The sequence below is a fragment of the Moschus berezovskii genome, chromosome 4 (assembly GCF_049115385.1).
Source record: "Moschus berezovskii isolate FMDL1 chromosome 4, NW_MosBer_1.0, whole genome shotgun sequence".
NCBI lineage: Eukaryota > Metazoa > Chordata > Mammalia > Artiodactyla > Moschidae > Moschus > Moschus berezovskii.
Window position 1 is genome coordinate 88,321,374 of NC_142463.1, and position 13,369 is coordinate 88,334,742.

General features: G+C 39.4%; 1 protein-coding gene across 4 annotated transcripts; it reads right to left on the bottom strand.

Annotated features, from left to right (window-relative positions):
- Positions 1-4,462: 4,462 nt before the first annotated feature.
- On the bottom strand, positions 4,463-12,610 carry TAF13 (TATA-box binding protein associated factor 13). 4 transcript variants are annotated; one of them, XR_016037238.1, is made up of 5 exons: positions 12,523-12,571; positions 11,656-11,734; positions 9,895-10,121; positions 7,016-7,113; positions 5,896-5,937 (listed from the first exon to the last, which is right to left on the bottom strand). XR_016037238.1 is itself a non-coding variant. In XM_055403328.2 (4 exons), the coding sequence occupies exons 1-4, from the start codon at positions 12,547-12,549 to the stop codon at positions 5,767-5,769; spliced, it is 375 nt and encodes a 124-aa protein (XP_055259303.1). In that variant the 5' UTR covers positions 12,550-12,610; the 3' UTR covers positions 4,463-5,766. The 4 variants fall into 4 exon arrangements, 1 of the variants encoding a protein (XP_055259303.1); XR_016037237.1 differs by having other exon boundaries at positions 5,906-5,937; positions 7,775-10,121; XM_055403328.2 differs by lacking the exon at positions 9,895-10,121 and having other exon boundaries at positions 4,463-5,937; positions 12,523-12,610.
- Positions 12,611-13,369: the final 759 nt, after the last annotated feature.

Consider the following 13,369-nt stretch of genomic DNA (forward strand, 5'->3'; position numbering starts at 1 on the left):
TTTGCAGTAACTTGTTACAGCAGCAGTAGAAAACTAATAAAACTTAAAGCTATTTTGAGACAGATGAGGAGAGTTAAACAGGGATTGATTGGGCATGAGTTGGAATATTGAGGAATTAAGGTTAATTTTTCAGGGTATGGTAACAAGTATTTGGGCTTTTTTTAGCCTTTTAGAGAAATATACTGAAGTATTTATACATGAAATGACACAATAGTACCTGTGATTTTCTTTAAAATAACACTGCCCCTCCCAGAAGATAAAATATTACATTAGGTTGGTTAACTGTTGAAGCTCAGGGGTCAAGATACTATTTTGTATATGCTTGAGGTTTTTCATAGTATGTTTTAAAAAAAAGGTAAATTAACTTAGGAGAGTGCACCAGAATGCTATAGGTCAGCATTATGTAATGAAATGAATTAGCACTGTTCAGTGCAGTAGCCACTGACCATGGGGCTACTGGGCATTTGAAATATAAGTAGTGCAACGGAAGATTTTTTTTTTTGCCTTTTTCATCAAAACATTTATTAAATGCATATCTGCATGTGGCATGAACTGTGAATGAGCTGTTAAAGACTTGCTGCTACTGCTACTGCTGTTTAGTCACTTAAGTCGCATCTAACTCTTTGCAACCCCATGGACTGTAGCCCACCAAGCTCCTCTGTCCATGGGATTTTCCAGGCAAGAATACTAGAGAGGGTTGCCATTTCCTTCTTCCAACTGAGGAATTTTAATTTCAATTTGAACTGATTAAACAGCCCCTCGGAGAAGGCAATGGCAAGCCACTCCAGTACTCTTGCCTAGAAAATCGCCTGGACAGAGGAGCCTGGTGGGCTGCAGTCCATGGGGTCACTACTAGTCAGACACGACTGAGAGACTTCACTTTCACTTTTCACTTTCACACATTGGAGAAGGAGATGAAAACCCACTCCAGTGTTCTTGCCTGGAGAATCCCAGGGATGGCGGAGCCTGGTGGGCTGCCGTCTATGGGGTCGCACAGTCAGACACGACTGAAGCGACTTAGCAGCAGCAGCAGCAGCAAACAGCCCCTATGGCTAGTGGCTACCATATTACACAGTGCAGCTCTATATACTGAAAAAGAACCACGACACCTTACTGTTAGAATTCAGTTAATAAGCAAGCTCATGAATCAAGTCAGTGGACACTTGTTATGTCTATCTGCCCAATCTCTCTTTCCCTTTCTTGATAATAGCAGTACCTAGCTCCCAGCCTGACTCTAAGCCCTTCTTCACCAAGAGGTAGGGCATGAGATCCAGGTTATAACATAACTTCTTCCTAGTGAAGAATAATGACCAAAGCCAGGAAAACCACACCCTTTGCTTGAAATCTTCTGTATTTGGAAGTTAAGTACTCTTTTCATCAGGAGTTGTACGGATGGAGCCCTAGAACTGCTAGCTATCTTATTCCTTGACACACTGAGGCTCCCAAGAGAGTAAAACCAAAATTAGGATAAAGATGGGCAGAGTCATGATTCTCTTCAAGCTTTTATATCCAGTGAAAAATGAAGTCAACTCCATCCACTTTTTCCTCTCCTTTCAATTGGATAAGCGAATAGATTCTTTTCTTCTTTTTTTGCTTGTTATTTTTAAGTCCTAACACTCACAACCTAAGAAGTTTTAATATAAATTCTCATAAAAAATTTCTTAATGCCAGGGTCATTAGCAAAATAGTAAGACTAGTAGTACTTCTATAAGCTAAATTTGTGTCCCCCAAATCCCCAGTGTTGACCAGATGGTCAACACCGAAATCAGACTATTATATTCTTTGCAGCCAAAGATGGAGAAGCTCTATACAGTCAGGAAAAACAAGACCGGGAGCTGACTGTGGCTCAGATCATGAACTCCTTATTGTCAAATTCAGACTGAAATTGAAGAAAGTGGTGAAAACCTATAGACCATTCAGGTATAACCTAAATCAAATCCCTTATGATTATACAGTGGAAGTGAGAAATAGATTTAAGGGACTAGATCTGATAAGAATGCCTGATGAACTATGGATGAAGGTTCGTGACACTGTACAGGAGACAGGGATCAAGACCATTCCCAAGAAAAAAAAATGCTAAAAAGCAAAATGGCTGTCTGAGGAGGTCTTACAAATAACCTGTGAAAGGAAGAGAAGTGAAAAGCAAAGGAGAAAAGGAAAGATATAACCATTTGAATGCAGAGTTCCAAGGATAGCAAGAAGAGATAAGAAAGCCTTCCTCAGCGATCAATGCAAAGTAATAAAGGGAAACAATAGAATGGGAAAGACTAGAGATCTCTTCAAGAAAATTAGAGATTCCAAGGGAACATTTCATGCAAAGATGGGCTCAATAAAGTACAGAATGGTTATGGACCTAACAGAAGAAGATATTAAGAAGAGGTGGCAAGAATACCCAGAAGAACTATACAAAAAAGACCTTCACAACCTAGATAATCACCATGGTGTGATCACTCACCTAGAGCCAGACATCCTGGAATGTGAAGTCAAGTGAGCCTTAGAAAGCATCACTACGAACAAAGCTAGTGGAGGTTGATGGCATTCCAGTTGAGCTATTTCAAATCCTAACAGATAATGCTGTGAAAGTGCTGCACTCAATATGCCAGCAAATTTGGAAACTCAGCAGTGGCCACAGGACTGGAAAAGGTCAGTTTTCATTCCAATCCCAAAGAAAGGCAATGCCAAAGAATGCTCAAACTACCACACAGTTGCAACTCATCTCACACGCTAGTAAAGTCATGCTCAAACTTCTCCAAGCCAGGCTTCAGCAATATGTGATCCATGAACTTCCAGATGTTCAAGCTGGTTTTAAAGAAGGCAGAGGAACCAGAGATTAAATTGCCAACATCCGCTGGATCATCGAAAAAGCAAGAGAGTTCCAGAAAAACATCTATTTCTGCTTTATTGACTATGCCAAAGCCTTTGACTGTGAGGATCTCAAAAAACTGTGGAAAATTCTAAAAGAGATGGGAATACCAGACCACCTGACCTGCCTCTTGAAAAACCTGTATGCAGGTCAGGAAGCAACAGTTAGAACTAGACATGGAACAGACTGGTTCCAAATAGGAAAAAAGTTACGTCAAGGTTGTATATTGTCACCCTGCTTATTTAACTTATATGCAGAGTACATCATGAGACATACTGGGCTAGAAGCAGCACAAGCTGGAATCAAGATTGCTGGGAGAAATATCAATAACCTCAGATATGCAGATGATACCACCCTTATGGCAGATAGCGAAGAACTAAAGAGCCTCTTGATGAAAGTGAAAGAGGAGAGTGAAAAAGTTGGCTTAAGGCTCAACATTCAGAAAACTAAGATCATGGCATCCGGTCCCATCACTTCATGGCAGATAGATGGGGAAACTGTGGAAACAGTGTCAGACTTTATTTTTTTGGGCTCCAAAATCACTGCAGATAGTGACTGCAGCCATGAAATTAAAAGACCCTTACCCCTTGGAAGGAAAGTTATGACCAACCTAGACAGCATATTAAAAAGCAGAGACATTACCCTTTGTCAACAAAGGTCTGTCTAGTCAAGGCTATGGTTTTTCCAGTAGTCATGTATGGATGTGAGAGTTGGACTATGAAGAAAGCTGAGTGCCAAAGAATTGATGCTTTTGAACTGTGGTGTTGGAGAAGACTCTTGAGAGTTCCTTGGACTGCAAGGAGATCCAACCAGTCCATCCTAACGGAGATCAGTCCTGAGTCTTCATTGGAAGGACTGATGTTGAAACTGAAACTCCAATACTTAGGCCACCTGATGCGAAGGGCTGACTCATTTGAAAAGACACTGATGCTAGGAAAGATTGAGGGCAGGAAGAGAAGGGGACAACAGAGGATGAGAGGGTTGGATGGCATCACTGACTCAATGGACATGAGTTTGGGTAAACTCTGGGAGTTGGTGATGGACAGAGAGGCCTGGCGTGCTGTGGTTCATGGGGTGGCAAAGAGTTGGACACGACTGAGTGACTTAACTGAACTTAATCCCCAACTGCCTATACCGCAGAAAGGACTTTTAGCGCAGAAAGGACTTTTATGGTTGGAACCTTTATCCCACAGAACTGGTGGCCTTATAACAGAGAGAAACAAGAGAGGTCTCTCTCAGCCATGTGAGCACAGGGAGAAGGCAGATATCTGCAGTCCAGGAAGACTCCTTACCAGTACCTGACCTGTTGGCACCCTGATCTCAAGACTTCCAATCTCCAGAACTGTGAAAACATAAATTTCCATTGTTTAAGCCAGCCACTCAGTCTGACATTTTTGTTACAGGTGCCCAAGCTGACTAATACAGGCACCGTATAACTCCCCTACTGCCAGTTACCACCAGGTACTTCTTCAGGGTCAAGCAGACTCTGACTAACAAAAATAGTAATATACTGATCTTTTATTATTCCACTCTCAAACCTGATTTCAGTTTAAAGTAGATTTTTAACTGGTTTTTGCTTTTTCAAAATAAAAATATCAGCCCAGGTATCTTGAATCTCATAATCAATTCAGGAACATTACAATACAGAAAAAAAAGTTTTTAGTGAATTATAAGGGAGAGAAAAGCTGATGAATCATATAGTCAAACTCAAACAGTAATCTTTTTAATTTTTCATACTTTATTCTCTATATTGATAGGTTAAAAAAGTGAAATATTCCTAAGTACTGATTCATAGATAATGCTTACAAGCAGTACACAGAACAGTTTCACAAAGAGTAGTATCCAGTGATCCCTTTAAATGCAATTTTAATCCTTACTTTCAGCTAAGTGCAAGAATAATACAATGAGCTGAATACACACAAAACTTGTGAACTACAAAAAAAATATGGTTTCCATAGCCACACATGGTTTTAGTCAAGTATACATTTTCACAATAAATAAATACTAACAAATATGTTAATAAGACACTACCCCAAATGCTTACCTGCCATCAACTTTACAGCAATGCCATTCCTGCTACTGAAAGCACTTTGAGAAGTTTTAATCTGACTTGGGGAAATGAGTTCTTTTAAAATCTGACAAACAGTGTATTATAAACCCCAAAGATTTTTAATCCAGTATGTCTTCCAACACAGAACCATTCATAGGAAATTCTTAGTTTCTCAAAAAATAAAAAATTAAATCACTCTTGTTATCTAAAGAAGAATATTAAATCATCTTAAGACAAATAAACACTCCTACAAAAGGCTATATTTTCTAATATCATTTTCTCCTTAAAGAAACACAAACCACTTCACCATCTTTTAATAACTTACACTACTGTGGTCTAAAAGCTTTAGAAATACATGAAATACATCTTAGCTATCAAAGGTGCCATTTAGATTTCACATATTAAACAGCTACAGTACAACCTACAATGGCACATAATATTTACAATACATAAATATTAATTCATCATTGAGATGGTCAAGAGTCAGAAGAAACTGAATGGTTTGGAAACCAAAGGTACTTTGACTTACATGTGGTCATTAAAATCTAATATGTAATTCAAGTAGGGTAATATAATGGCTGGTGATGGACAGGGAGGCCTGGCGTGCTGTGATTCATGAGTTCTGTGATTCATGGGTTCGCGGAGAGTCGGACGCGACTGAACTGAATATAATGGCAGGCAATTAAAGGCTCACATATCACTCTAAAATTGAAAACGTGAAAATAAAGCCTGAAAACTTTGTGGTTCTCCATTTTTCATTCACATGGTTAGGTATCGGGGCCTTACTGTGGAAAACAGTTATTAAGTATGGCTTCCCCAGAAGATAATGAAGCTTCAGAAAGTACAAAAGGTGTCAAGATCCATAGTTTGCTTCATCAAATGCTTTTCTAGCGCGTTTCAATTCTTCATTCATAGTAAGCAAGTCTTTAACTCTAGCAAACTTTCTTGGGTCCTTTCGAATCAAGAAGACGATATCTTCAACTTGTACCCGACCTTGTCTTCCAATTGACATTGCTTTATGAGTCTATTACAAAGAAACATATTAAATTCAATTAATTTTTCAAAAATCTAACATTTTATTTTTTTAACTATAATGCTGGTGAGTTTGAAGCCTTCTCTTCTAATTATAGCTATTCATTTGTGAACTTCCTATTAATGTTTTTTGTCCACTTTCTACCATTATAAGCAATGTTTCAGAGATTAAAAAGACATTTTTTACAATAAAGACATTAAAACTATCAAATCCACTGATGTTTCTTTTTGTATTTTGATATACATAGTTGATCTTTATTTGTATAAAATGATTTTGTAATTTCTCTGTAACCACCCACTTCATTTAAACTTTGTGTCCATCTTGGTAGCTAATAAATATTGGTGGCTTTCCTTTAGACAAATCTCATTCCCTACCATTACATAGTCATACTGTGCAAAACCAAAAACTCCTTGCAGCATTATTTCTAATGACTAAAAAAAAAGAAACTAAATATTTAATAAGGCATTGAACAAATCTGAGTACATCTAGTCAATGAATATTGTGAAGCCATCAAAAATATTAAAAGTATTATGCAGTGACACAAGGAAAACGTGGTAGACTTACCCAAGTGAAAAAGCAGACTCTACGACTGTATGTACTACAGGATTTCAATTTTGTAAAGTTTTAAAATATGTGTAAAAAGACAAAAGAATATTCACAAAAATCTCAGCATCAGTTATCCCTTGGTAGAAGGGTTATAGCTTTTTATTTTCTTCTGGGCACTCTTTAATACTTTTTAAATTTAATATTAACTCTTATAAGCAGAAAAAGATTTTTAAAAATGCATACTCTCTGACCCAGTAGTTTTACTTCTATTATTCTTTATGAAGGAAATAATCCAAAACAAAGGATAAAAATTCATAGGAACTGAACACAGTCAAACTCCGTATACCCATATACACACATGTATATCTCTCTCCATCCTTAATGATAAACGGTAACTAGTAACTTCCACAAAATAGGCACTCAAATGAATAGTTTTTCAAAAGAATGTCACAGTTCTATTCTAAAAGTTAGAATTTCAAAGCCATTCCTCAGTTAACTAAGATGAATTAAAAAAAAAACTTACCATTTCAGTGATGAACTCTATGACAAGATCTTCAAGAATATCTACTGATTCAGTATATGGATTCTGGTCATCTCCAAACCCATACATCATACACCGTACTGTAAAAAGAACAATCATTTTTGTTTACTTAAAAAAACTTGACTTACACTTTTTTCATATTAGAATTGAACCAAGGTATAGAAGATATTGGCATAACAGTATATTTACATTATATTTGTTGTCTCCAAGTATGAATTTTGGTGTGAAAGGTATTAATCACTAGCTCATAACCAACTGTTCTTACCTAGCCTTCCCTAGGTAGAAACTCCCCTTCTCACCTACCTACTGGACCCTGATATCAATACTCTTCTCTAACCTCTATTATCTACTCACCAACAACCCCAGAATCCCTTTAAGTAGGAAATTTCTTGGCAGGAAAAGGATGAGTAGCAATGGTTTAGCTATGTTTCTGGGGGGAGGAGGGCTGGAAAAAAGAAGGCAAAATCCTTTGATACAACTATAAGGAAGAGGACATAAGAGAAAGCTCCAATTACCTTCTTATAGGAAGAACTGGTTAATCAAAAGGAGAAAGCAAGAGCTTATAATACAGAATATTGACATTTTATTCCCTGGATCAAAGCAACTGCCAGCGAAGCCCTTTTAGGCTTCATAGAAAAAGCAAAAGAGAAGAAAAGTATAATACAAAGTAATAAAAGTAACTCCTAATAGGTAAACCCCTTCATGGATCACTGTCTTCTAGTGGTGAAAGGGCTTTCATACCTCAATTAGGCTGAGTCATGTGCGCTGGGCCATGCAAGTTGGATGGGCCATAGTGGAGAGTTCTGACAAAACGTGATCCAGTGGAGGAAAGAAGAGCAAACTACCCCAGCATACTTGCCATTGAGAACCCTATGAATTGTATAAAAAAGCAAAGAAGATATCACACCGAAAGATGAGTCCCCCAGGTCGGAAGGTATCCAATATGCTACTGGGAAGGACAACTACTAATAGCTTCAGAAAGAATGAAGCAGCTGGGCCAAAGGGGAAACAACACTCAGTTGTGGATGTGTCTGGTGATGAAAGCAAAATCCAATGTTGTAACGAACAGTATTGCATAGGAACATGGAATGCTAGGTCCATGAATCAAGGTAAACTGGACGTGGTCAAGCAGGAGATAGCAAAGAGTAAACACCAACATCTTAGGAACCAGTGAACTAAAATGGACAGGAGAGGGCGAATTTAATTCAGATGACCTTTCTATCTACTACTGTGGGCAAGAATGCCACAGAAGGAATCGAGAAGCCCTCATAATCAACACAAGAGTCCAAAATGCAGTACTTGGGTACAACCTCAAAAACAATAGGATGATCTTGGTTTGTTTCCAAGGCAAACCATTCACTATCACAGTAATTCAAGTCTTTGCCCCAACCATTTACATATCCCTTACTACACGCCAGCCATTGTTGTAAGCTCATTTAATCCCCATGAAAATCCTTTGAAATAGAAACTACTATTATCCCCATTACATACAGATGAGAAAACTGAGGCACAGAGTTAAGTAATTTACCCAAGGTCACACAGATAGTGAGATTGAACTTGAATTTAAACTCAGAGGATCTGGCTCCAGAATCTATACTCCTACCCACAACAGTTACATTTCTTAGTAATTTAGGGCAGATGGGATTCCATATGGATTCTTATCCTATAGTCTATAAATTCCCAATCAGTCCACAGACAAGCTTTGAGAAGTCCTGGAACCCTACTGAAATTATATGGAAAAATTTTATACATTATTTGTGTGTGCCCTTTTTCTGGAAAAAGAATCAATTTGTATCAGATTCTCAAAGGGGTATGGTATATATGTGTATGTGTGTGTGCTTAGTCGCTCAGTCATGTCCGACTCTGCAACCCCATGGATTGTAGCCTGCCAGGCTCCTCTATCCATGGGAATTCTCCAGGCAAAAATACTGGAGTGGGTTGCCATGCCCTCCTCCAGGGGATCTTCCCAACCCAGGGATTGAACCCAGGTCTCCCTCACTGCAGGCAGATTCTTTACCATCTGAGACATCAGGGAAGCCCTAAAGGGGTATATAAATACTAAGAAATTCTGTCATGTTAGAAATGTTTTCTATTTTGATCTGACTGCTGGTTATAAGTATATATAAAATTCATCAAGCTGTTCAGTAAAGATTAGTATAATTCACTGTATGTAAGTTTTATGTTTAAAAAAAAAGGTGGGGGGGACTTCCCTGGTGGTCCAGTGACTAAGACACTCCATGCTCCCAATACAGGGGGCCCAGATTCCATCCCTGGTCAGGGAACTGACCCTGACCCCACATGTAAATCCCACATGCTGCACCTAAAGATCCAGAGTGCAGCAACAAAGAGCCAGCACAGCCAAATATATAAATAATAAAAGAAAAAAAAAAGAAGGGACTCCCAGAACACTTCTAAAAGTAGGAAGGAGTACATTAAGAATAATTCCTAAAAAAAAACGAGTAATTCCTACTTAGGAGAAGTGAAAGCAGGCAGAACTAAGAAGAAAGCAGACCAGAGCTCTGGAAGAAAAGAAAGGAGAAAAGAAAGGGATGACCCCGAAGCCAATCTGGGATAGAGAAGTGCCCCGGAGGGTTTATCCTGGCAAGAATCTTTAGGTTCAGATACAGGAGGGAGAAAACGAACCCAAGAGCCAATATTTTCTCCCTTCTCTCTTTTTTGGGATTCTAGAAAGAAATTGCTTTTATTGTTTTTAAGATAATTTCAGACTTAAAGAAGGGCTGCAAAAATAGCATGGAGTTCCAGAATTCCTATATCCAGTTTCCCCTTATGTTAACATCTTACCCAACCAAAGACATTTCTCAAAACTAAGAAATTAACGCTGGTACAAGTACAGAACTTACTCAGATTGTACCAGGATTTCCACTACTGTATTTTTCTGTTCCAGGATCCCACACTATTTAGTTGTTGTATCTCCTTACTTTCCTCTGTTCTGTAACAGTTCCTCAAACTTTCCTTGTCTTTTACAACCTTGACACTTCTGAAGAATACTGGTCAGTTATCTTGGAGCGTGTCCTTCAGCTTCGGTTTGTCTGATGTTTCCTCATGATTAGGTTGTGGTTATGCATTACTAGAAAGGGAATCACAGTGATGATGTACCTCTTAATGCACCATATCAGGGGTACCTATGTCAACATATTACTGGTGATACTAACTTTGATCACCTGACTAAAGTAATGTCTGCCAGGACTGGATTCTCCACCATAAATTTAATATTTTCTCTTAAAATATTTTGAGGAAAATACTGTCATTAACATTGTGATGGGGAGAATTCATCAGTAGGGAAATATACTTCACTGGAAAAGGAAAAACCTATTAGATAGGAAGTATGTAAACTGTATTTGGTTAAAGAGTCTGTAAAGACATAAACAAATAGAGAAGTGAATGCTTTGAAATCTTGTGTTATATTAGCAAAAATTTTGTTTAAAACAAAGAAGGTCTAGGAGAACAGATCTGGGTCAAAAAAGATACATGAAAATTCATGTAAGATAAAGAAACAGCTGTGAATATTCCAAATTCTTATCATCATAAAAATAAAGAAATCCAAGTGGAACAAAGGGTCTGGTAAGAAGTATGCAAGCATTACTCTGCAACGCTCTGGTGTGGTAATCCTCTTATGCCTACCTAAGAAGTAACTGTGTTAGTCACTCAGTCATGTGACTCTCTGCGACCCCAAGGGCTGTAGCCTGCCAGGCTTCTCTGTCCATGGAACTCTCCTGGCAAGAATACTAGAATGGAGTGCCATTCCCTCCTCCAGAGGAACTTCCCAACCCAGGGATCGAACCCTGGTCTCCTGCCTTGCAGGCAGATTCTTCACGGTTTGAGCTACACGGAAGTCTCCATAAGAAGTAAAACCATATATAAATAGAGTAAACAACATCAGAGATGGAATAATGAGTGGTCAACTCATTGCAATTGAGATATACAAAAGGATTTAAATGGCTTAAAAAAGACAAACTACTTGACTCTAGTTTCAAGGGCATTTAGGAACTGCTTATATCGGAACTGGCATAAGTAAACGAGGTGTTCCATGTGTTGCCTGATTGACACACAGCCATAACTACATATAAAGGATCAGGATTGGGAGATGGAGAGCATGTTCTCATGGAATCATCAGGAGTAGAAGCAGCTCTTCTTGCTACTGCCACAAAAGGTCAAACCTGTCTACTGAGGGAAGAGAACAGACCCAAAACTTTATGATCTCCATGCCACTGGACTGCCTCACATTGTTCACCATCTTCCTGCCTTGTCCATTGCCTTAGTTCAAAGCCCCAATTTAATTCCTGCCCTCAGACCTGTTCAGCGTCCAACAGAACCTTCGGCTTACAGTCAAAGGAGTCCCTGTTCCAGCTGATGAAAGGCAAAGGTCAGGTAAACTAACGGAAGTACGTTCTTACTTAGAACCTGAATAGAAACACTGATCACATGAATTTTCTTAAAAAATTTAAAAATGTATGCGTGTGTGAGCCCATAAATAGACACATATATTGGCGTTAGGATCATTACTATCTATGAATCACAGGTTAAACAGAATTTATACACAAGTCTGAGAATACTGTCTTTGCAAGGAAACTATTAAAAAATCATTGTCAAGTACTACTTACATTCTTTAGAAAAAAGTCTCTTTCTTTTACCCTGTCCACCTTCTGCACCTCCTCCAATTTCTTCATTTTCTTCCTCAAACTGCAAGTTAAAATGTATAGATATGTCAAAGTGTGTCTGACACTTTAATAATTAAATTTAATTTTTTACATCTTCAACACTAATATCATGCCAGAAAGCCTAAAGCAAGCAGCAAAAAACAATGAAACTTTAGCATTTTGTGGGCATTAAAACTATCTCGCTCAACTTCAGACTCACGCAGGAGTGGCTTCGACAATGCCCCTAACAATCGTACTGCCTCTCCTGGGGGAGTTCCAACGACCACACATTCTTTTTTTAAAACTAAGTTGGCCTATTTCTAGATAGTTTTACTATTAAAAGAGTTGATATTGAATGAAAGCAAGCAAAATTAGTATTTGTTAAGCATTTCCTACACAGTGCTAAGAACTTGCCTCAAGTAAACCTTAAGCCTATTTTATGACATGAAAACTGAGGCTCAATTACTTGCTCAGTGACTTGAGTCCATCATTTTTCCACTACTTTACAGTAAGTATACAGTTTTCTTAGCACTTGAATTGTTGTTGCATAATGAGCCCTAACAAATACAAGCTTTGCCCTCTGATGATTCTCTAGGTGATTCAAAGGGCATCTGGCAAATAAGAGCCAAAAGTAAAGGGCGGGGAGCCACCTACTCCTCCTGCCCCGCGTACTCAAAGGATGAATCAGAAGAAAAAGGCTAGCCCGGGGTGAAGTCCCGAACCTCTCGGCGGAATCACTGAGGTAAAGAAACCCAATTCTCCACTTTGCTTCCGCTACTGTGCTAGAGATAGTAAATGAAAAACCGGGTTGGAACAGAGGCGGTCACTCACGGTGGGATCCTCTTCCTCATCTGCCATCCCACCAGCCAGCCAGCTCCGCGGCGAGCCCTCCTCCCACGGAGAGCTTTTTACTACTTCCGCTGCCTCATTTCCGGTGACGGGCGGGGCCGGGGCGGGGCCTAGCGGAACCACACCTATGGAAGAGAAACAAGCGCGTCCCGCCCTGCTGTGAAACCTGAACCCGGAAAGATAAAGTCTCCGAAAGTAGGCCTTCAATATTAGCATAGAAAAGGGATGAGCTAGGTGGCGTGTATCTCGTTGTCACCTTGAACTTGCGTATCAGATCACCGCTTCCTGACTCGGTACTGCGGAGCTTTGGATCATTGAGGGGCTAGACAGGGGTGAATTTAAACATTTTGAACAACTTAGAGTTCCTCTATGATTTATTACCAGGGCTTCCCTGGCGACTCAGATGGTAAAGAATCTGCTTTCAGTGGAAGACCTGGGTCCGATCTCTGTGTAGGGAAGATCCCCTGGAGAAGGAAATGGCAAACCACTCCACTATTCTTGCCTGGGAAATCCCAAGGACAAAGGAGCCTGGCGGGCTGCAGTCCAGTTCACTTCAGTTGCTCAGTCGTGTCCGACTCTGCGACCCCGTGATCTGCAGAACGGCAGGCCTTCCTGTCCATCACCAACTCCCAGAGTTGACTCAAACTCATATGCATTGAGTCGGTGATGCCATCCAACCCTCTCATTCTCTGTCGTCCCCTTCTCCTCCTGCCCTCAATCTTTCCCAGCGTCAGGGTCTTTTCAAATGAGTCACCCCTTCTCATCAGAAGGGCAAAGTATTGGAGTTTCAGCTTCAACATCAGTCCTTCCAATGAATACCCAGGACTGA

Bases quoted from the DNA above. Each gene is read 5' to 3' on its own strand.
- TAF13 (XM_055403328.2), bottom strand. From the start codon at position 12,549: ATGGCAGATGAGGAAGAGGATCCCACC. The intron at 11,735-12,522 runs GTGAGTGACCGC...TTTAACTTGCAG, and splicing joins ATGAGGAAGAGGATCCCACC to TTTGAGGAAGAAAATGAAGA. The intron at 5,938-7,015 runs GTAAGTTTTTTT...TCTTTGTAATAG, and splicing joins TAGAGTTCATCACTGAAATG to ACTCATAAAGCAATGTCAAT.